The 23,302-nt window shown below is 36.0% G+C and overlaps 3 protein-coding genes across 3 annotated transcripts; 2 read left to right on the top strand and 1 right to left on the bottom strand.

Moving 5' to 3' along the window:
• The first annotated feature begins 886 nt into the window (after positions 1–886).
• On the top strand, positions 887–2,315 carry LOC133858398 (uncharacterized). The gene is made up of 2 exons (XM_062293863.1): positions 887–1,075; positions 2,004–2,315. Exons 1-2 carry the CDS (start codon positions 971–973, stop codon positions 2,088–2,090), a joined length of 192 nt encoding a protein of 63 aa, XP_062149847.1. The 5' UTR covers positions 887–970; the 3' UTR covers positions 2,091–2,315.
• Positions 2,316–5,686: 3,371 nt separating this feature from the next.
• On the top strand, positions 5,687–7,397 carry LOC133858590 (vignain-like). Its single transcript, XM_062294068.1, has 4 exons — positions 5,687–6,157; positions 6,288–6,516; positions 6,622–6,762; positions 7,070–7,397. The coding sequence occupies exons 1-4, from the start codon at positions 5,706–5,708 to the stop codon at positions 7,325–7,327; spliced, it is 1,080 nt and encodes a 359-aa protein (XP_062150052.1). The 5' UTR covers positions 5,687–5,705; the 3' UTR covers positions 7,328–7,397.
• Positions 7,398–15,203: 7,806 nt separating this feature from the next.
• Positions 15,204–18,363, bottom strand: LOC133858397 (protein terminal ear1). The gene is made up of 5 exons (XM_062293862.1): positions 17,362–18,363; positions 16,558–17,230; positions 16,305–16,424; positions 16,005–16,146; positions 15,204–15,880 (listed from the first exon to the last, which is right to left on the bottom strand). The coding sequence occupies exons 1-5, from the start codon at positions 18,080–18,082 to the stop codon at positions 15,512–15,514; spliced, it is 2,025 nt and encodes a 674-aa protein (XP_062149846.1). The 5' UTR covers positions 18,083–18,363; the 3' UTR covers positions 15,204–15,511.
• Between the last annotated feature and the right edge of the window lie 4,939 nt (positions 18,364–23,302).

The following is a 23,302-nucleotide window of genomic DNA, read 5'->3' as shown; positions in this document are numbered from 1 at the left end:
TTTCCAATCAATGCCATAGTCAATAAGTTTTCCTCTCATTCTGGTATGTATTAAATGGGCTCGCAATTAGAAGTTGGGCCATGGACTATTTGACCCAATTCATTTTATTGGGTATGTTTTGTTAATTTGTTTTCAAGAGTGATTTTATTTTTTATTTGAAAAAAATGTTTTAAAGCGGGTTTTGTATTTTAAAGAGTATTTTTTATTTTGTTAATGTCTCTACTTGGAAATTGAAAATAAAAACCAAAAATAATGCCGATAACAAACTTGGCCATTGACCCAATTACTTTCAACATAAAGTTTTTATTAAAAATGTATCTAAAAGTTAAAAATGCATGCAAGAATTACACATATTTTTTATGCATGCAAATTTAATAAACTAAATTTAAAAAGAAATCTATAACTTAATTTGAAGAAAATCTTTGTCCTTAATTTGACATGGACCGGTGGGCGACTATATGATACAATTGAGTGAGCTTGTTTGCTAACACCTTTTAGAGGTTTTTTTTTTAATTGGTTTTTGATTGTAATGCGACATAAAAGTGAAAGTAGTTTGGAGTATTTTGTGTCCTCTTAAAAATGAATATAACTTTTAAAATTACCATTAGATTTGTAATTAGATCATTATTGAATTTTAATTTAATAAAAATTTTAAAAATTACATTAATTTTGAAAAGACGCGATAGAGTTAATGGTAATTCTAGCATTACTCATTTGTTAATGCTTTTGTTTTTATTTTATTTTTTTGGTTTATTTTTATTTTATTTTATTTTGGCTAAAAAGGCATTAGCAAAGCCCTTCAATTCTAGCCACGTGTACGTCAGCAAAGCCGAATGCACTGTAAGCAACTATCTGCGTTACAGCTTATACCCTCCCCTCGAACTCTCTCGCTCTATACCCAAATAGATAAACTTTTCAATTTTCAGCTAAATCTCTCGAAGCATAGAAGAACACGAAGAAGAAGAAGAAAATGGTGAAAGTCTCGACCTACTTCGCGATGACCTTTGGAGCCTTCCTATTCTGGCAATCCATGGATAAGCTTCACGTCTGGATCGCTCTCCACCAAGACGAAAAGGTTAAATGCCTTTTAACCTTTTGTGTTCATTTCTCCGCTATTTGTTACTTCCAATTAGAAACTCTTTGATTAGGTTAAACGCCCAATTTATAGGTCAGATGGAGAGAAAACCTTAGAGATTATACTTTTCCGTGTGCTCAGCTAGATCTACTGCTTTGCTGCATTCGTTCCTTTCCATAATGCTAATTAGAGTTTTTTCGAAAATACAAAATTGGCTGCTTATAACTACTTGTATTACTGCTGCAATGGATGGCAAAGGGTCCGTAGTACCCAAAGCACTTTCCGTGATCAGTAAGCAGCAGATCTCCCCTTATTTTTGGAAAGCTGGTGGCCGCGTGTGAATTCTTTCAAGGCAAGGGGCGGCCTGTATTTTTTAGAATAAAAGAATAGCATTACTCTTTTTTATTATGATTATTTCATAGTTTGACATATGTGATTCTCTAAATTTGTAGGATGTCTCTATATCTATGGCAGACTTCTTAGAATCTTATGGTTCAGATTTTGTTGCTCAGCATACAACTTAGTGAGATATAATGAATTAAGGAAAAATTAGGGATCATCTATGTTAGAATACCAATTAAATGATTAAAATCAACAATTTTCTATCCGCTTAAGCTTTTGGGAGAATTGGTTATTTAACAAGGTTATTCACCCCATTTTTAATTAAATATTTCGTGTGTTGGCCTCACTTATTAAGGGGAGTTTGAGCACACGGGTGAGGAGAGTGTTAGAATATTAATTAAATAATTAAAATCAACACTACGTTATTAGCTTAAGCTTTTGGGATATTGGGTGATTTAACAATTTAGAGATGTGGTAAATGTTGAGTTTGAAGTTTCTCTAGATTTATCCTAATTCGAAAACACACAATGTTCTGCTGCATTAACCACTTTATATGTTTATTTATTTACTAATTTTTTCGTCACAGAATGAGAGATTGGAGAAGGAAGCAGAGATCAAGAGAGTCCGGGAGGAGCTATTGCAACAAGCCAAACATAGGGACCCTCTCGCGTGACCGTTGCGTTGTGCTGTGATGCCGGTGGCACATTTCTCTTAAATTCCTGTTGTTCCTGTTTTTCGTTAATTTTTTAAGTTGCAGAGTTGATAGAATTATAATAATCAAGTTATCTGTTTTAAGCTGATGACTGTGGCGTAAACAAATTATATTTTACCTGTTTTATGAACCAAGACTTCTTCTGTCTCTCTGCATGTGTTGGAATGTGAAGTGAAGTTGGCGTAATCTGATGAGTGCATCTTCTATGAGTTCATTTTAACATAGTACAGGCAGTAATTTTATAACATTCATGGTGTTTGTACTTCTAAAATTGAGAGCACCACATTTTTCTTGTTGAATATTGTAGATGTAAACTATGAACTTCTGTTGTTGAGCATTCATAAAATAAAATATATATATTAAAAAAAAAAAAAAAAGCAAGATCGGATTTTGACTCGCTAGCTTGTGTTTTTTGTGAATTGTATTTGGAAGTTGTCATGTTTGGTGTAAAAGAACTGTCTAGAATTTAGGATGGTTGTGTGTGCATTATTTTCAAGTAGTCTGTTATATGTTCACTAAAGCGTATTCTAGAAGTTTAACCAAAGAGTTAGGGGAGTAAAATTGACTCATATTCCATGAATACGATATCTATGTAGTGTGATGTGTGGAATAGATGACAAAGGTGGAGTGTTAAGAGTATTTCTATTGATTATCATTCAACCACACAAGTTTGCAAAATAATAGCCACTTTTTTTTTAAAAAAAAAAAAAAATGATAATATATTTATTTTGATTCATAGCATGTTTAGATCTTTGGTGTGCAGCCTCATCTTTCAGTTTAGACTCGGAGATACTTTCTTAATACTAATGGATTCTTTTAATCAGCTCCATAACGTTCCTGGCCCTGCAGCGACTCTTCCAAGGCTGTCAATAAGATTTTTTGATTTATAAGCACAGATAATTTTTATTAATGGAAAACCAGAGGGGGATAACTTAGCTGTATTTAAAAGTATCCTCCCTAAGTCACAATCACTAGTACACTGAAGCCAAAAAAATCTAGAATATTTGATGGAGTAATGCTCAACCTACAACTGGTCTACAACTCTTTTGCAACTTATGATTGGAGGGTGTTAATTCTTTTTTTAGTAGCTGATGTGGTGGAGGGTGTTAATTTTTTTTTTTAGCGACTAAGTTAGCTCCAATCACATACCGACATATGTCAACAAGTTGTAAAAGAGTTGTAGACCTAAGTCTAGCATTTTTCTATTTTATGGACTACTGTGTAGTGACATCCAAAAAAACTAGGGTTTAGGTAATTCAAGACTTAAGTAGGAGAGTAAGAATGTTGAGATCAGAATCTACTCAAGATTAGTGCTAGGTTTTAATTTTATTCAAGACTTAGCAGGAAATCTCTATTCCCTAATTTTTTTGATAGGGATCTCTGCAACCCTCCTGTTCCCTCCATCCAGAGCCTTTAAACAAAACTCTGCCTTAATGATCTCTTGCATCCTCAAAGCAAATCATACAAAAATAAATCTTGTTTGATGATTTCCTTGACATCAGCGATACAACTCATTTCCATGCTATTCAGTAGATTCCCATTAGTTGTAAGTTCAATATCTTTCCCAGAAGAATTGGCAGGATGACAATGGCGGAGGCTCTCAAAGTTCTGTTACAGCCATTATGTTTCCTGTGTATCCTGTGATTGCAAGTTCTTATGTTTCTTTTCATTAGTAGCATGTTCTGTCATGTGATTTTGTGGAACATGTGGAACTGTTTTACTCTATTATGCAAGCTAAGAATTAAAAGAAGAATGTTTTGGTTTATGTTCACCCAAATAGCAAAAAGGATGTGGTGGATATTTAAAGTTACTGTGTTTTTTCAACTGGAATTTCTTCTACTGCATGTGGAGATGACTCCGGTCCAAAAAATTTTGTTATTATTATTGTTGTGGTATTGAATTCAGATTGCACATGGACTAAACATAGCTGCAATGCCGATACTGAAAATATATGAACTCAGAGGTGACTATAGGAAATAGGGTGTATTTATGGGTCACCACCATATCTCTACAACACTCTATACATTTAACTGTTTCTTTGCAGAAACTTATTTGATGTATTCTGACATTGCTATTGAAGTAGAGGTTTCCGGGGAATTGGAAAGGGTAAGGCATTTTTATATCATTCACATGAAATAGAGCTCTAAGTGCTGAGGATAGCCTCTGAGATTTAAGATTATATATGCTTCTCATGAAATGGCAATTTTTTTATCAGCTGCTGTTTGTAGATCCGTTTTCTTGCCCCGACCTCTCAATTCTCATTGTAACCCACATTAGGATGCTTGCGTGCCATTTGATTTTGTAGGAAATTAAATTCTCTATTTTTATTTTATTTTTTTCTTCGTTTGCGCGCGCATGTAAAATGTGTTCATTCTTTTGTATGCGAGTACCTAATAAATCATAGGACTGCATGACAATCACCCGATATTGATCCTTTTAAGAGACAGTCCGTTGTGGATAAAGAGAGGTAGCAGGTATATATCCTCGACAAAACGAAAGTTCTATAAAGGCTATGTGTTCTACATGGTACCTACATATTTTCATTAATCGGAAAACTTTACTTAACTCGAATTGATATGGCTTTTGCAATGTCTATTCAAATTTCAAAAGTTTGCAATGTATATGTCTAATGTATCAATGCCTTTCAATCACCCTTATTGTTAGGGTTTTTTGCTAATTCAAATTGCTAACAAGTAAAATGTCTTTTATACCTTTGTAAAATTTATAAAAATACAAATAGAGTATTAATTTATAAATTTTTTTTAAAAAAAAAAAAAAAAAAAAAAAAAATCAAAACAAAACAAAATGGAAAGTTTGCAATGGGAGTTTTTCAAGTTTTTTTTTTTTTTAAAAAAAAATTATTTTATGAACGGGGTATTTTAGTTATTTTTGCTTCTTCCGTTATGATTTAATAAAAGATTCGAACAGATGAGGTTATTGGAAAGGATTGATATACATTGCAAATTTTTGAATTTTTGAAAAAACATTGTTGAAGTCATAACGGTTCGGAGAATAAATAAAGTTTTTCCTTCGTTAATAGAATGGCTTCAACTCTCCCAATGGAATCACAGATAAAAAATATAGGTGACTGATATGTATAGGCCACGCGGCCTGCCTATGCCATTCTCTGATGCATGATCTTGAGGGAAATTTGGATAATTTGGCTTTATCAAAAGCACGCCATATTTGATATGTCCATGGATGTGTGGGGTTTGATCTCATTCATACCGAAAGCAGTGATTTGGGTGAACAGATTTCAATCCGTTTAGCAGCCTTCTGAAAAAGTTTTCAGTTTTGAGCAAAAGACAGGGCAGTTTTGGGCACCTTTATCTCCTCACTTGCAAGAAATCGTGTCTTGGAGCCTCTACCAACACAACCAACTCCTCACCTTCTATAAGCAAGTTAACCAAGATAACGTGGTTCCAAATATATCCAAATCCACCTCTAAAAAGAACCCCCTTTCCCCCATATTTTCTGGTTAAAGCTCTAAAGAGCAAGGAAGCCGACCGGTATTTGTATTTGTATATAAGGTCGTGGTTGAATTGCTCGACCATATCAAACAGCTTCATCTACATCATGGATATGGGGAAGATTTTATTGGTTGCTCTTTCATTAGCTCTGCTTTTGGGGCTTGCCAAGAGCTTTGACTTCCAAGAGGAGGACTTGGCTTCAGAAGAGAGACTCTGGGACTTGTATGAGAGGTGGAGGAGCCACCACACCGTTTCTCAGGACCTGCAGGAGAAGCATAAGCGTTTCAATGTGTTCAAGGAGAATGTGAAGCATGTTCACAAGGTGAACAATATGAATAAGCCGTACAAGCTGAAACTGAATAAGTTTGCGGATATGACCAACCATGAGTTTGCAAGCTCCTATGCCGGTTCAAAGGTTAGCCACTACAGGATGTTCCGAGGTAGCCGACGAGGGACCGGCAGTTTCATGCATGAGAAGACCGACAATCTTCCATCCTCTGTTGATTGGAGGAAACAAGGAGCAGTCACGGGTGTCAAGGACCAAGGCAAATGTGGCAAGTTTTTCTTCCAAGTTGTGACTATATATATGTATATGTGTTCATGTCTTTTCAATATATATTAATTTTTATCAGGATCCCATCATGAGATGCTGAGAAATCACTCAAAACTGTTGATGTATTATAGGTAGCTGCTGGGCATTTTCAAGTGTAGTTGCAGTGGAGGGCATCAACAAAATCAAAACAAACGAGTTAGTCTCCCTGTCAGAGCAAGAGCTGGTTGATTGCGATACTGAAGATCAAGGTTGTGATGGAGGATTCATGGAAAATGCATTTGAATTCATTAAGCAAACTGGTGGGTTGACAGCAGAGAAGAATTACCCCTACCAAGCCCTAGGTGGGTCATGTGACTCATCCAAGGTGAAAAAACTGCAACGTGACTAATCTATTAAACTTTTGTGCATGCAAAAAACAGAGTATATATATATATATATATGAGTATGTACTTCCGTTCATGCTTTGCAGATGAATTCTCCATTGGTGCAAATTGATGGACATGAGAGTGTTCCGGAAAATGATGAAAATGCCTTGATGAAAGCTGTTGCAAACCAGCCTGTATCTGTTGCAATTGATGCTGGTGGCAAGGATTTTCAATTCTACTCGGAGGCAAGTTTTGTTAAAATATTAATTAAATCATTAAACTTATGTTTTCATATCAACTTTAAACTTTCTGGATAGATTTAACGTGGTATGAAAACAGACACACGCAAGAGTTCATGTCTCATGTCTAAACCCTAAACCAGGATAAAACAGTGTTAAAAGAATTTCCTCGACCCCGACCAGTTTGAAGGAAAACTCTACCCTTATAGCTAAAGACGTTTCATTTATAAACAAGTAATCACTATTGACTGACACAAAATATGTATAAATACATAATTAATCACTAATGAAAAATGGAATATGAGTACTGCAGGGAGTATTCAACGGAGATTGTGGCACAGAGCTGAATCACGGGGTGGCGATTGTGGGCTATGGAGCAACTCAGGATGGAACGAATTACTGGATAGTGAAGAACTCCTGGGGACCCGAATGGGGAGAGAAGGGTTACTTCAGGGTGCAACGTGGAGTTGATGCAGAAGAGGGACTGTGTGGTATAGCCATGGAGGCCTCTTACCCCATCAAAACTTCCTCAACCAACACCAAAAGAACCTCCTTCAACGATGAGCTCTGAGCGTCGTCATTCATGTTTCAGTAGATTCTGTAGCCAAGCTTGTGGTCTGGTTTGTTTGTCGACACAGGAAAACCATAAAAGCTGTGTCGTTTATGTATTTGTTTGGATGACAATAAAAGCTTCTGCTCCTTGATGCTTGAACTGCAGGTTTGAAAACTGGTTAGCTAAGACCCAATTTGATAAAGTATTAATTAAATTTCTCTCCCTTTTAATTCCAAATTTTAAAATAATCAATAATTTCACATGATATTTCAATATTTAGCTCGGTGAGGCAACCAAGGTAATAAATACAAAGAGGTCCATCGGTCATGTCACATTTACACTTTTGCTACAGCTAGTTCAATAATAATAGTTAAAGATATTGAAAAAGTCAAACTCTTTTTTTTTAAATTATTATTTTTTTCATATTTCTACTAATACATTTTTTATTCTACTTGCATTTAAAAAACTCTAGAGTCTATTAATTATTTACACTGGAAGGAATAATTTTTTTTTTCTTTTTCTTTTTACTGTGATATACTATTTACCTATTTTCTTGAAGATTCTCTTACTAGCAAAGCTACATTTTCAAGGACCTAGTTGGTTCTCTGTTCTAGCTAGTAGCTAGGTACTTGACTACGTGTGTAAGTTTCCGCTCACCTAGAAAGAATCCTATGAAAAACAAAAGTATGAGACACAATGACACATATCATGTAAAGGTGCTACTAGCTCTGTTTCAGTGGGAACAGGATCCAGAATGTTGCTGTCAATCAAGTTTTTTTATTTTAAAAATAAAAAATAAAAATTGTTATGTTTCAAAATGCACAAAATTTTTGCATGTATTTTAAGCATGTGTTAATTTAATAGACTAAATTATATAAATTTTTTCTATTCTAATTTAAATAAAAAAAAAATCATCCTATAATAAAATGTACGTTTGATAAGCCTAATTTGTCGTTGAAATAAAAATAAAAAAAAAAAAAAAAAAGAATTCCAAGTAATGGTACATAGCCCCGTGAGGAATTAAAATTTGATGCAATACCCGTGTCCTATTGAATTACAATCAGACAAGAGTATGTAAGTGCATAAAAAGGCTCCATCTGCTCAGCAAGTGCTCAGATAATTCAAACTGTCTAAATACTTGTCCAAACAAATAAGACCCTCCCTTGCGCTCACATCCCTTATCTTATTTGTAGAAGAATATTTCACCGGATCTTTATCTTGTGACTCTTTGTTTACGTAAACCTACGAGGCACTATCAATGTTGGGTAGTGCTTACTTTCTGATGTGACAATAAGAATCATCATCTTCTAATGCTACATTTACTTTTATTTGTTATTTCATTTTATTATGATTTTTATTGTCACGTAAAAAATTAAACACTTAGAAATATATATAGCACTCGCTGCACTCCTCTTATGGCTTTTGATCAAACCGTTTTCTTCTGTTTGTTGAGAGAGAGAGAGACGGAGAGATGAATTTAGGATCATGCAGTTTAAGCCCAAAAGACCAATCAAGCTGGGTCTTAATTATGAGTGCTAAAGCTTGGCTGCTGTTGGGCTGAGGATCATTCGGTCATAAATTTATCTTAACTTGATGCTATGGACAAGATGTCTATTAATTCCTCAAACATACAAAGAAATTACATCTTGCTTTCCTGTTTACAAATATTCCTTGATGGCTTTACTGAAAATGTAGAAGTTTGATTCACTTGGCCCATAAGAGAGCCTGATTATTCATTGATCACACACCATAACAGTTTATATAACCAAGACCTACATTTCTAGAAGTACATGTTGTAGGTCTTGGACCTTGGTTATATAAACCGATATTACCTTAAGTGAGAAGTAATTAGTGCACACTTTAGGCCCAAATGATTTAAGGCTTCTAGCATTCAATATAGATCACAGTGGTGTCCACATCTATTCTTGATTATGCCTCTTAAGGATGTTTAACAGAATTTTCAAAAGTACTTTACAATTTTCAGACAAAAAAAATAACAATTTTGGTAGATAATGAAAGTCTTGTGGTGGTCGCGAGACCTATCTAACGGTCTCATGGTGGCCATTGCATATGCATTGTAACCTCAATGGTGGCCACGAGTATATTTGGCAGCTCAACGGTGGGAGTTTAAATTTACATGTCCATACAAGAGGGGGAGGGAAGATTAGAACTAGTGACCTCCGCTTCATGAAGCTTGATCTCCAGCCGATTGAACTACTCCTTGAGGACGAAATTTAAATTATTTGACAGCTCTGCAATGGCTGTTTGATTTGTATGGCAACCACTACGATGGTTAGTAATTTATCTGGTGGCCCTGTCCCTCACAAACAATGGATGGTGACCACCACCCATAAAAGACCAACCTTTTTCTTTATATATTTTTAAAAAGGCATATCAATTTTTTCTTTTTAAAAATATATACTTTCGAATTTTCCAAATGAGTTTTCTTTTGTGAACCCCCATAGACTATTTTTTATTTTTTTATTCAAATGTAACACCCATTGAAAATTCTTTTATATTTTCACTTTCTCAAAAAACCCCTTTCAAAACCTAAAATGGAAAATACCTCTCAAAAATTTCACAAAACAAACAAGGCTCAATTCATAATAAATAAATATATAAAAATAAATAGGTGATTGAAATACAGATACAGTATCGCCCAAAAGAAGACAAGCAGCCGTACAAATGGTTTTTCCAAAGCTCTCCCCCTATCCAAGAATGTTACATATATTTCTCTTTTTTATTGGGTTTCAAAGAAATGGTGGTAATTATTTTAAGGAGATGAGTCCAAGTGGCCAACCGTGTGGCCTTGATTAGCTCAAAAAGAACACGCACGCCACAGTTTCCACAGTGGGCTGAGCAGTTGCTGCTTGCCCCCACCCTAATTTTTGACCACTCAACGGTTTTTCCCTGTTCCCGGTCAAAGGAATTCCTAAACGCCTAAACTAAAACAATAACCAGACAAAAAAAACCCAAGTACCTCCCAATACAAAATTTATATCGGAAAACATCTTCAAGGAATATAAAACACAACCCAACACGAGGGAAAGGACAAAGAATCCCGTTAATGCAAAGATTTGTTAGGCTTGATAGTTATGGCCGGGCATTCAATTCATGTTGTGTTGTGTTGTGCTGTCGGTGAGTTTCGCTGTTGCGCTCTAGTGTTTCATCATGTCCTTATTTTCGTATCTTTGTCGGCCTCTAATTATTGTCACAAACATGCGTCACCCTCCATGGACAATTACTTGCTTTTCTTCCCCAATCCCCCCTTCTTCTTTTTAATCTTACTCTCTTAGGATTTATTTATTTATTTATTTATTATTATTTTTTTTTTTTAAGCTGGTCTATATCTAAATTTTTAAGAGTTCTCTCATTCTAGATGGTTTTACTCATCACACTGAGCTGCAGTTTTCATTGGCTGTGATTTTCAACTAGTGTTTGTTGTCTATTATTTAGCTTGAATTTTTGAGTTGTTAAGCTTGTTTTTGTTCTCCTATTTTTCTGTTTCATGTAGTTGTTGTCGTTTGTAATTTGTTTCTGATGTACTTATTATTAATGTACTTATAATAATTTGTTCTCCTATTAAAGTCGCTAGCTAGAGCATCCAATGATGGTCTAATCTTATACGCATGACTCATGTAACCTTAATTTAATCCAATGATTTGCACGGTTAATTTTATTAAAAATATACTTGATAATCACATTTTTTGAAGGACAAATGTCACTTTAACATACTAGATTAAAAATTTATGTAAAAGTAAAAATTGTCATGTGAACAAAGATGATTAGGAGTTGTGTCTTAAGGTAATAATGTATCACTATTTCTGACATAATAATTCACATGACACTTATTATGGTAGTTGCTAAATTAAAGACTTTCACGTGACGTAAATTTGTAAGAAAATTATAATAAAAGTTGTAAAGGTATTGTTATATGCAACATCACTATCATACTATGTTAACGTGACATTGTCAATCTACTAATTTTTTTTTTAAAAAAAAAAAAAAAATTAATTCAACCCATTTAATTAAATTGATCAAACCACATTCAACAACCTTAATTCATTAGTTTCTTTGAATTGTATAAAAAATTATCCGCCCTAATTATAATAATCCAAACACTTGATAATTTCCTAAAAGCAATGTTAGACTATCATTATTCTGTTATACCAACAATCATTTATACCGGCCAGTTCAGTCGAGGTTTATCTCTTACGAACGACTACAGCCATAGCTAGGAGGTAGCTAGGTAGCTAGTTACAGTAATTTGAAATTTGCGAAATCTCACTAGGTTGTCCCAGCCCAGCCCCGATCCTGTTGGCTGTTACTTCGTGAATCTATGTTGATTTTGTGTATCTTTGTATTTGTAGCGATCGTGTATTATATTTAAGAGGACTTGTATTTGTCGTGCATGACTTGGTCATACACAGCAACTGTCAGCATTGACACCAACCATACGAGGTTTGAGCTGGGCCAAAACACCAAAAAAAACCAACATTACGAAAGACCTGGATGGTTGGATCCATCATGAAATGGAAGTAATCAGGTGGCCCCACGTGTCAAAACCCCAGAACATCAGGGAAAGGAGCCAAAAAAAATGAAAAGAAAAGACGCAGGACGCTGACAGATGAGGGAAGAGCTACAGAAGGGAGCATTAAATGGGAAGTGAGAAAGGATAGAAAGGGCGCAGAGAGAGGACTCAGAAGGGGTGGACTGTGTGGGGGGGTGGAGGTGGGGATGTGGGCTGACCTCTCTCTCGCTGGACAGATAGTGTGACAAACAAAAAGGAGTTGTAGTGCTGTGTGTATGCTCGCTGCTGTGAAGCGGGTGAGCAAGAAAGTGACTCTGCCTCTGCTAAAGAGAGGAATAGAGGGGGAGCTTTTAGCCTTTAGGCTCTGCACCCGTGGTGGTACGGGTTTCAGAGTCAATGCCTCTACAGCCACATCTATTGCCAAATCAGTACCTTGTCCTACGTGGCATTAGATTCTTACCTGTCAGCAATTCACATGGCTTCTCTTCTCTTTTTTCTCTCTCTCTCTCTCTCTCTCTCTCTCTCTCTCTCTCTCTCGAGTAATTTCTCGCAATTCCACTCCAACTATAAAAAATCTATACGAAATCCTTTATTAATGATCATATTAATCCTCTCTATTTTTTTTAATGATTTCATAGTGACTATTGGTTGCATATTTCTCTTAAAGAAATAACTATTCTTCTAAAAAAAAAAATAGAGAAGTGGCAATTTATTGGAGAACATAATAAGTTTTTAACTCTTTCTTCTTCTCTTTTCTTTTTCTTCCTTTTTTTTTTTTTTAAACTTCAACTTTATAACAAATAAAAAAATCAAAACATTATATAAGTGGCCGACCACCTCTAGGACCTGCCACCGTAACAGAATAATGAGAGTGGTCGCAACCACCTCCAAACGTTGTTGGGGGCGATCACACGTGACACGACCCACAAAGCTCTTAAGGAGTCCATCATAAGAGGCTTTAAGGTTGATGTGACTACTATAATTTATGTTTTGAAGCTTTTTATAAAAAATTATTATTATTATTGATTTATTATAAATTTTGAATAATTTAAAAATTTTGATTCAATTCCAATAAAAAAAAAATTGTGTTGTCACTAAAATGACCCTTCCGTCTATCACACATGCCTTAAAGAAAAGACTATATCCAATCTCAAAAAACATTAACAGATCAAATCAACAAAATGAGTCTTGTAAAATAATAATATATACTACACTTGAAATATTATCCCATCACAAACGTAAATAAATGTGTATTTTTATGAAAATAATAATAATTTAATGTATATACACACACGAGAAACAAATTAAACAGTTATTTTAGTTATGAATAAAAAATAAATTATAATAGGAAGTGCTCTCTATTCGAAGCACATGGTCGATTACTATTATCTTCAAAACCATAAACACTGAATCTAGTCTTCAGCGAAAGATAAATACCATCATTTTAAGTAATTATTGTTAGTTTGTTACTCGAAATTATAAATTTCTCAAATGAAACTTTCTATTTTCTATTTTTTAATATTGTTACTTTGGGTATATTTTTGCTATGCAATTATCTCTCTCCAATCGAAAAAATGAGCAAGCAATAATTGCGAGTTCTAATCTTTGATTTGATATTGAGATTTGAACATATGCGAAAGTCACATATTTTTGAAAAGTAAATGAATATTTAGTTTTCATTAAATTTAGAATAACCAAATATATATATATTTGTATTTTACGTGTCCACGCAAGAAGGAAACGATGATTCGAACTAGTGACTTCCGCTTCATAAGACGTGGTCTCCAACCGATTCAACTACTTCTTGGAGACAGAATAACCATATATTATGCACATATACACATGCGAACTCTTTAATATTCGAATTTAATTGTCAAACTATATTTTAATTATTTCTAAGAAGTCAAACTTTCCCTAAAAGAGTTTTTTTTTTTTTTATTAAGGAAATAATGATTCTCATAAATCAGGAAGATGAAACTTGCTCAGCAAGTACAATAGACTGGATGTAAGAAGAGCATTCCTCCATCCACCATTCATCTATAATTGATATAATTGATGAATACGACAATAACAATGGCAATAACATCAACTAAAATAATATAATCAATTGATTAACCTTGGTTAACCTACTTAGTGTAACATACGTTAATCAATACGAAGAAAACATTAATATTATGATTTATTCAGTTTAATCAATATGAAGAATACATTAAGACTTGGTTAACCTACGTACCTAGTGTAACTTCAGTTATATATCAGTTTCAAACATGGCACTCTCTCAGAGTCTCAGGCCGCGTAAACATTGTGGGAAGTGTAAAAAGGCACAGAGAATATTGAATCCGAAGAGATCATGAGAAAAAAGAAAGAAATTTCTGCACGATATTATAGATGAGTAATTGGAATTCCAGCTTCCAAACCAACATGGCCCAAATTATCAATTCCTAATTAACGTAATGGCAAATTACAGTTAAGAAATTCATCAAAAAAATAATAATAATAATAATAAAAATTACAGATAAGAAAGAAACAGCTCCTGTAATGAAGCTTCTCAAGAAACATAACTGCATTGTCCTTATTTCGTGTTGCGATGCGACGCAGATATATTTCAGTGTTTTGTATTTAAAGTTATTTGTTAATATTTTTGTTTTAAGAACAGAAAATAAAAGAAAAAATTAATAATCTAACAAACATAGTGGGATTAATTCCACTCTACTCAAAGCAATCAACCAACACTCTTTGAAATATATTTTTTTATGATTAATTATTTGAATTCTACACCAAAAGATATCATAACTCTAAAGCAAATAAAATATTGTAATATATATATCTATATATATATATATATAGAGAGAGAGAGAGAGAGAGAGAGAGAGAGAGAGATCTGGTGCAATATTGGATATCATTGCACTGGGACACGTGAGTGTTTATGGTAATGATATTTCTAGCACACAAATTTGCAACTTCGGATCCATTTATGCTGCTAACAATAAATCACATAATTAAACAGAAAATAAAAACACCGAAATTGGATGTTACATATAATCCATACTTTCCTATAAAAAGCATAGATAGGTCGGACCTGCCAAGAACAGTGCAAGTTAGCCAAAAAGCGCAAAAGGGACGTACAACTGCTGGATGGCAACCACCTGCGTGCCCATATATCGGCGAAAGAGGTGGCTCCTCTTTATCCAATGGTCCGTCCGTCCCTCTCATCTCCGAAAGTTTACACAGAAAATATCGAGAAGAAATTCTCTCATTGAAGAGAATTAAAAGAATCTTCAACATTTCCAATGTATATATACAACATATTTAACAAGAAAAAAAGAAGAAAACAAAGAAAACTGATTATCCCATTGTCAAATATAATCTAAATTCCATGTAACAAAAGCTACATTCTTTTTTTTTTTTCTTTTTCTGAATTACAATTTTGGTACCAAAGCTATTAAAAAAAACAAAAAACACTAGCATCTCCTTGCAGAGAGAGAGGGAGAGAGAGAGAGAGAGTAAATGGAAGTGATGGTAGTCAGGTCACAACCTGAGAATGACACAAAGGCAGGCTGATGGGTGGCCTATCTAAGGATGGCTCGGTGCTCAACGACCACCTATTGGGGGTGGGGTGGGGGTGCAGCCAGTTCCGTGCAGCAAAAATAAATGAGACATGATATGTGAATTTATTTTTCTCTGTCTTGATCATCTCCATAATCATCATCACTGTTGACGGCAACGCCGACGTTTGGGTCGCTGTTGCTGTTGCTACTGGCAGCCATGTGTATCATCAGTACGTCGCATTGGTATTGGTCAGCGTCGTCACAGTCTTGGACATTTTTGCCGTCATCTCCTAGCGTATCGTGACCGTCCATCTCATCAGCTTTTGGACTAGAGAGACCAATGGAGATGGGCTGCTTGTTCTGGCCAACTATGGGGAGAGGCTCCGTCAGTTGCCTCCCGTCTCGAGGTGGTGAAAACACCACTGGTAGGTAGTGGTCCATCTCGCACGGGAACTTCGAGTTCTTGAAATGCTCCTTCAACGCTTCCAATCCCTTTTGTTTTTAAATTGATTCAGAAAAGTAGACGGAAAAAATATATATATTTTTTAGATGAGTAGGACAAAATGTTCAGTATTTTAGGGGGAGAAAAGGAGCACCTTCAAGGAAACGGAAATACCTGAACTCTTGCATATGTAACTTCACAAATTTTTCTGGAGTTGAAGACCTCCCAATGTTGAAGGTGAAAGGCCTTGTAAAGCCTCCAGGTTGCCTGCGGGGACGTCATGTTCACGAATCCATATCCCACATTGCACTTGTTGCTGCTTCCACGAAACGTTTCAAGCAAAATAAACGTATGCCATCCATATTAGTAACTCATTCAATGATTATACCATGACATATATATGGGATCAAAGCTTCAAATAAATTATATTTAAAGCATAATATTGATTAAAGGAATAGCAGGTAGATAGATTACTTGAAATCAATGGGCAGATAGACAAAATCGTAGGAGGACAAAGGCTGGACATCGCCGTCGGCAATCTGCTCGTTGCAGTGGATACAGTGGTTGTCCAGCATGTTCAAGAGCAGCTTCTGACTGCAAAACAAGTTAAAACAATATATTTGAACAAAAAATAACAATACCCGCACGAATATTATTCTCAATAACATATGCCAAGGAGTGGGAAAGAATGAAGTAATAGAACACAGAAGAAGAACGACCGACCGACCTGTACTTGTTTGGTATGTTCTTGATCATGACAGTGGTTCTGGAATCTCTGCAATTGGGTTCCAATATGGCATCCTCGTTTATTAGAAAACGGCTATCGAACTTCTTTGCTTGTCTACCTTTCCACGGCCTACTACTCTTAGGCTGCTTTCCAGCCACTGCGGAGTTATTGCTTGGGCACTTCTTTGCGTTCCTCTTCGGAGGCCCATTCGTTTCCTTCTCTTCAATTCCATTCGCAACGTCGCCACCCAGACTCATCGAAGCCACTTCGGCTTCAAGATTTGCGCTCTTGGGGCTTCCCTTACTGAAACTCGATTTCTTTATGGAAAACTGTGTTTGAGAGAGATGTGAACGAGACACGTTTGGACCGAGCCGTCCCGATAATTTCCGGTGTAAAGGAGGCGGCGGCGGCGGAGGAGGAGTTGGCGGCGATAGGACTGGAGGGTATCTCGGAGATTTCGTGTGATGGAAGTTTGCCGAGAACGCTGGGCTTGGCGCGTTGAAGAACTTCCTGCTATGACCACCGGGTCGACTGAACTCTATAACGACCGGCTTGCCGTGAATTTCTTTGCCGTTCATTTCTCCGAGAGCCTTGGCCGCGTCTCTCACATCGTAGAACTCCACGAACCTCTGGTGCTTCTTCAATGGTGTCTCTCTCAATTCTTTCACCGGGCCTAAATCAACCCAATATAATAAATACCGCAACCTTGGATAAAGCCTTAGCCCCACAAAACAATAACTACAAAACAACTCCTTGAAAAAGCCTTCAGATCTCTTAAGAGAGCAAAAGCAAAAATTTACCTACCGAAAGTTTCGAAGATTTCTTTTAGAGCGGCTTTGGAGACTTGGGAGTCCAAATTGAAGATGACGATGGTGCCCTGGTTGTGTCCCTCCCAAACGGCGTAGGTGGGCGACGGGATGCTGAACTGGGCCCAGACGGTCCGGCCAGCAATAAGCCCACGCGCCGGCGGGGGCAGTGGGGACAAAGCTGTGGTTGAACAGCTAGTGTAGTAGTGGTTCCTGAGCCTGGTCTGTTGTTGCATGTGCTGGTCACGAATGGCACTGAGGGCCTCCTCTGCATGCCTCAAATCGTAGAAATGGACGATCACAATCCCCTCCCGGATTCGCTCCATCTGGACCCCCCTGACCTCCCCAAACCCCTCCAGCTCCCGCCTCACCGTCCCCTCGCTGACGTCACACGGCACCGAACTCAGCACCAGCGTTCGCGTCGCCGCTGAAGACGGAGCCGGAACCGCCGCCTGAACCCTCACCCCCGGGGCGCTAACGTACGCCGGGGGTGCTGCTGCCACCTGGCACCCGTATCCAACGGCAGCCTCGCAAAACGGCACCAGCTGCACTTGCACTTGCACCTCGCTCGCTGCGTACGGGTAGTACACCTGGGGCACCGCCTGCTGCAGTGGCCTGAAGAGGGCCAGTTGGGCCTGGTTGTTAGGGTTTCTAGGCCTGAACTCTTGCGCCCTAGGGTCTAGGTTTCCCGGAAACCGGACAATCCCGGTTTCTCCCATGGCGAGCTTCGAAAAATCCTCGCCGCTCCTAAAACCACCTGAAAGACAATTTGGAGAGTGGTTTTCCGGTGGGTACTGATTGTTTTACCGCTTACCGGGCGCTTAGTTTGTTTTCCATCTAGTCTCTTCCCCAAGTAACAGTAATCACAGCACTAATAAAATCTTTTTCTCTCTCTACGAGACCGTCTATCTGTCTCTCTTCAAGTCCACACTACTGGCTTTGGCTCTTTCCTTTTTTTCTCCACTTTCTCTTCAACCCCAAGTTGCTAAAAATGTCCTTTTTCCATCTTAAGTTCTTAACATTGTGATGAAATTACGGAATACCCACTTGTCCTTGAAATTTGTATCCTGTTTCTACGGTTTGATTGGGGAGGGGAAGGGGTTAGTCGAAGTTAGCTGGTCCGTACACGTGGCGATGGGTGGGGCCAGGATGTGGCTTAATAGTACGCTCTGAGAGTATGCTAAGACCGGAGGGTAATAATTGCCCTCTGGAGCTGGTGCATGGTACTAACTTTTTCATGTTGCTATTTTGACTACTCGTAATGCTTGATTTGGTGTACCCGCTTTTAATTTCCTTTGTCCGACTTTTCCTCTTCTTCGTCTATTATTTTCAGAACCCCCAATTCGCAAAATCTTAATCTTGTTTGGCTCCATGCTAGAGTCGATCAAGTTTTCTTTTCTTTTTTTTAGTTTTTTTTTTTTTACTAGTTTTTAGAGAGTTTTATGTTTGAATTATTTGTTAATATTTTTTTATTTTTTTTTTACCTTACTCTTAACAAACATTAAACCCGCCATTTTGTCTCGTTTTTTTTTTTCTCTCCTTTTTTTCTATTATCCAACAGTTACTGTAAGGCTCTTAGGCTTAAAGAAACGTTGATAAGGATGGACTGGGTAATTATGTTGACTATTAAAAACACCCACAAGTACGTCTCCCACTCAAAATTTGGCAGTACATTAGGGACTATAACCCTATTCAAAGCAATAGGTGGAAGTGCAAAGATGCTGGTTTAACCGCCCTTTCTTTTCTTTTCTCTTTTCTTTCTTTTTTTTTTTTATTTATTTTTTTTATTTATTTTTTATTTTTCGCAAGTGTAACTTAATAAAATAATAATTAAATGTGGTAATTTATGTTAGCGGATAGGCCTAAATTATATTTCAATATGATTATAAAATTATATAAGTTAATTTTGATTCAATTTTTCTAATTAAATGCGTTAAATTCTTTAATCTTAACTCTTACTTTTATGTTGAGTTTGTATAAATTTATAAATTGTGTAAAAAATTATCAGCTTTAAATATTGTTTGTCAAGTTTGAATCGTCACAAGACATTAATATGAAATTATATTAATCAATCATAATTCAATCTATTTACTTAATCTTTAACTCACTAATTTCAAACGGAAAGAATTCATGTTGTTTAGCTGATCATGACAAGTTAGGAGGGTTTAAATTTAGAAGATTTTGTTTGATAACCTCACCAGTCATTTAAAAGGATTCTTCCCCGGCCACTCTAATCTAATATTTTCATTGCGCCACACAATTTCAGCTTGAAATCTGAACTATTTTTGGTCTTGTCGTTTTAAACCGCATACATAACTTGATAAGCTGGTTTTTCTGTAAACTTGAATTGTAATAATTGTAATAATAGAAATAGAACAAAATAATAATAATTGTTCTATGATTAAGTGGTAGTGGAACTGTGGAAGGATGATAATGGCTAGGGTATGCGTTCTTTTAATCAAATTCAAAAATTTAATAAAATACGTATATATATTACATTTTTTTAAAGTTTATGCCCAGTTCGCTTTACATTTTATTTATTTATTTATTTTTTTAAGTTAGATCCTTTCTATAGAAATTTTGTTCTGTTTATAATAGAGCCAGTCCCACTTCAACTCCTGCAAGGGGTTGTTCTTTCTCTTTTTAGATCGGTGTCCACATCTCAACCCGTACAAAAAGATTGTTAATCTTGACAAGGTTGAAAACTCTGCAAAGGATCAAGCCCTTAATCAACACCGTTTTGATTCTTAGTCCGTTTTGTACATACAAGTCTTTGGCTTTGTCCAAGATAGATATATAGAGCTGGAAAATTTTTAATTTCTTTAGAATTAAAAATTTTCTCATTTTCTGCAAGATTACTGTTTTAGCTCAGCTATATCAGTTTTTAGGTTTATTGTTTAAGAGTAACATGTTCTTGTGAATGAATTAAAGTTGAATTTATTTTTTTTAAAAAAAAAAAAAAAATTGAATATTTCTGTGCACGGCTGTACTTATCTTCTAACATTATTATTCTTATATTTCATTTCGAATTTCAGTTTACTACTTTTCTTGAATGTCTGAATTGCGATACCTTTTTTTTGTTTTTTTTTTTTTTTCTTTTTCTTTTTACGTACTTATCTTGTTCAAGGCAAATATCTGAATTGCGATATTTTATTTTTCTTTTCTTTTTTGTACTTAATTATCTTGTTCAAAAAGACAAATATCAAAGTGCAGTGGAATGATTTTTTTCCTCAAAACTAAAAAATTAACAAATCCCCTCCCTCCCCCTTCCCCCCGAAAAATAAAAACATTAAAAATAATCTGCTTTCATATTTACTGCACATCAATACACTTTTTTAAATAAAAAATAAAATACATCATTCAAAACATATTAGCAAACATATCTCTACATTTAGCGGCGTTGTTAAATAACTAATTAGTTTAAAAGCTAGAAGTTGATAAAAAAAATTATAAATTTAATCATTTAATTAATACTTAAATAATATTCGCATTTTTTTGACTCAAACGATTTCTCAACAAGTAAACCAACAACCGATTGATTGAGTATTTAATTGAAATGAAAATAAACATGGAGTAAACCAACAACTGATTGAGTATTTAATGAGAACTTGCTAAGTTTATTCTTCATATTCTTCTTATATCCCTTTAAAACTGATATACTTTTTAAATCATTATTTGACTAAAATTTAAAAGTGATCTATCAAAAGATTAAATGATAATTTTAAAAGTTATATCATTTTTAAAAGGGATAAATACCCCATTGGTACCTGAGTTTTACGTGTTTTTAAATTTAGTACCTCAGTTTTTTTTAGTATCATAGGTGGTACCTGAATTAAGGGTAAAAACCCATTTGGTACCTCTGTTAGATTTTCCGTCCAAATTTTAACGCCTCGCCACGTGTCAACCGCTGAGGTTGACACGTGGCACTACATAAAAAAAAATTAAAAATTAAAAATTAAAATCTTTAAAAAATGATTAAAAATAATAAAATTTTAAAAAAGAAAATTAAAAAAAGAAAAAAGAAGAGGGGTGGCTGAGCCACCCCCCTTGGCCACCATGGGGGTGGCCGGCCACCCCCATTTTGGCCAAGGAGGTGGCCCAGCCACCCCCTTGGCCGGTCTGACCGGTCTGGGGTGGCCGAACCACCCCCCACCCCACAGTTGAAAAAAAAAAAAAAAAAAAAAAAATTTGAAGGGTTTTGGCCCTAGGGGGTGGTTCGGCCACCCCCTAGGGCCAAAACCCTTCAAAAAAAAATTGAGGGTTTGCCCATGGGGGTGGCCGAACCACCCCCTAGGGCCACAGGGGTGGTTCGGCCACCCCCAGTCCGGCCGGTCTGGGGGTGGCCGAACCACCCCTGTGGCCCTAGGGGGTGGTTCGGCCACCCCCTAGGGCCAAAACCCTTCAAATTTTTTTTTTTTTTTTTTTTTTTTCAACTGTGGGGTGGCCGAACCACCCCCTATGGGGTGGTTCGGCCACCCCAGACCGGACAGACCGGCCAAGGGGGTGGCTCAGCCACCCCTCTTCTTTTTTCTTTTTTTAATTTTTTTTTTAAAATTTTATTATTTTTAATCATTTTCTAAATATTTTAATTTTTAATTTTTAATTTTTTTTTATGTAGTGCCACGTGTCAACCGCTGGCGAGGCGTTAAAATTTGGACGGAAAATCTAACAGAGGTACCAAATGGGTTTTTACCCTTAATTCAGGTACCACCTATGATACTAAACAAAACTGAGGTACTAAATTTAAAAACACGTAAAACTCAGGTACCAATGGGGTATTTATCCCTTTTTAAAAAAATAAACATGACGTCTAGAATTAGTCGATATCGTGATTAATAACAAAGCTATATTTAAAAGAAAAGAAAAAAACACTCCTAATTAAATTTTTATTAATTAGTTGATCACAATTCCAAAAAAATAAAAAATAAAAAAGGTCGCTGCGTAAAGGGTTTCGACTCTTTCAAGTCAAGACCAACACACGTGCGCTGGAGTTTCCAGTAAGGTCCAACATGAGACTTCCAAGGACAGTATTCAAAGCATATTTTAGTTGTGTTTTCGATACTTTGCATGCTGTTGTCTCCCCCCTCCCACGTCCTCCATAACCCATTCTCAATATTTATTATCTAACTAAGTGTCCTTCAGTTACACCTTAAATTAAAACATCTTTGGCACATCCTTTTTGACTATCGAGTACACTCTCTTCCTCCAACGACTGGTTCTATGAGTTTTAGCATTGATGGCATTTACCTCACAGATAACTTTTAACACTTGCAGCTCGTTGTTGCCTGCCCATGGTATGCACGTGGGGGGATCTCTATATGGACAGGCTCGTGTGGGTCACGCTGTATATTTTAGGCCGGCATAGCTGATGGTGGTTGGTAATTGGCGGTGGATGTTTGTTGTTTGGAAAGCCTCGGGGAATGGCGTGTGTTTTGCACGCGCCACCTCAGTAGGCTGTGTCTTCTTCTTTGATGTTAGCAATGTTATTTTTTTTGGTTATTTGTTTATTCTCTTGTATCTTTATGTTTCAAAGTGTCTTTGTAATTTTTGTATATTGTTTAGGCAACTGCTTAAAGTCAGACTTGGGGTTTCTTTATACCTCTTGTCTGTCTCTAATGAGTTGCAATTTTGTGGTTGAGTTATAGAATGAAATGAGCAATTTATAAGTTGGATTAAAGTATTAAGTCGATCATTAGTACCATTGGATCAGTATTGATAAGGTGAGATGTCGTGGACGTTGATTAGGTGTATTTTTCTCACACGACTTAAATGCAATATTAATCACATGTTTATAAGTTGTTAAACACTTTCCGCTTGCAAGCCCGTTTCCAAATACGAGTCTTACCAAAGTTTGTATCCACATGCTTGAACTAATTAACTTAAATCTATCTTTCAGTACTATTTGCAAATGTTCTATTTTTTGAACTATACATGATAAA

This window comes from Alnus glutinosa, chromosome 1 (genome assembly GCF_958979055.1).
Source record: "Alnus glutinosa chromosome 1, dhAlnGlut1.1, whole genome shotgun sequence".
NCBI lineage: Eukaryota > Viridiplantae > Streptophyta > Magnoliopsida > Fagales > Betulaceae > Alnus > Alnus glutinosa.
This window is presented reverse-complemented; position numbering and strand designations above follow the sequence as displayed.

Coding starts and splice junctions, on each gene's coding strand:
- LOC133858398 (XM_062293863.1), top strand. CDS start 971: ATGGTGAAAGTCTCGACCTACTTCGCGATGACCTTTGGAGCCTTCCTA. Junction 1,076..2,003: donor CTCTCCACCAAGACGAAAAG/GTTAAATGCCTT, acceptor TTTTCGTCACAG/AATGAGAGATTGGAGAAGGA.
- LOC133858590 (XM_062294068.1), top strand. CDS start 5,706: ATGGATATGGGGAAGATTTTATTGGTTGCTCTTTCATTAGCTCTGCTT. Junction 6,158..6,287: donor GACCAAGGCAAATGTGGCAA/GTTTTTCTTCCA, acceptor TATTATAGGTAG/CTGCTGGGCATTTTCAAGTG. Junction 6,517..6,621: donor GGTCATGTGACTCATCCAAG/GTGAAAAAACTG, acceptor CATGCTTTGCAG/ATGAATTCTCCATTGGTGCA.
- LOC133858397 (XM_062293862.1), bottom strand. CDS start 18,082: ATGGGAGAAACCGGGATTGTCCGGTTTCCGGGAAACCTAGACCCTAGG. Junction 16,425..16,557: donor AACATACCAAACAAGTACAG/GTCGGTCGGTCG, acceptor CTTGTTTTGCAG/TCAGAAGCTGCTCTTGAACA. Junction 16,147..16,304: donor TATCTGCCCATTGATTTCAA/GTAATCTATCTA, acceptor TCGTGGAAGCAG/CAACAAGTGCAATGTGGGAT.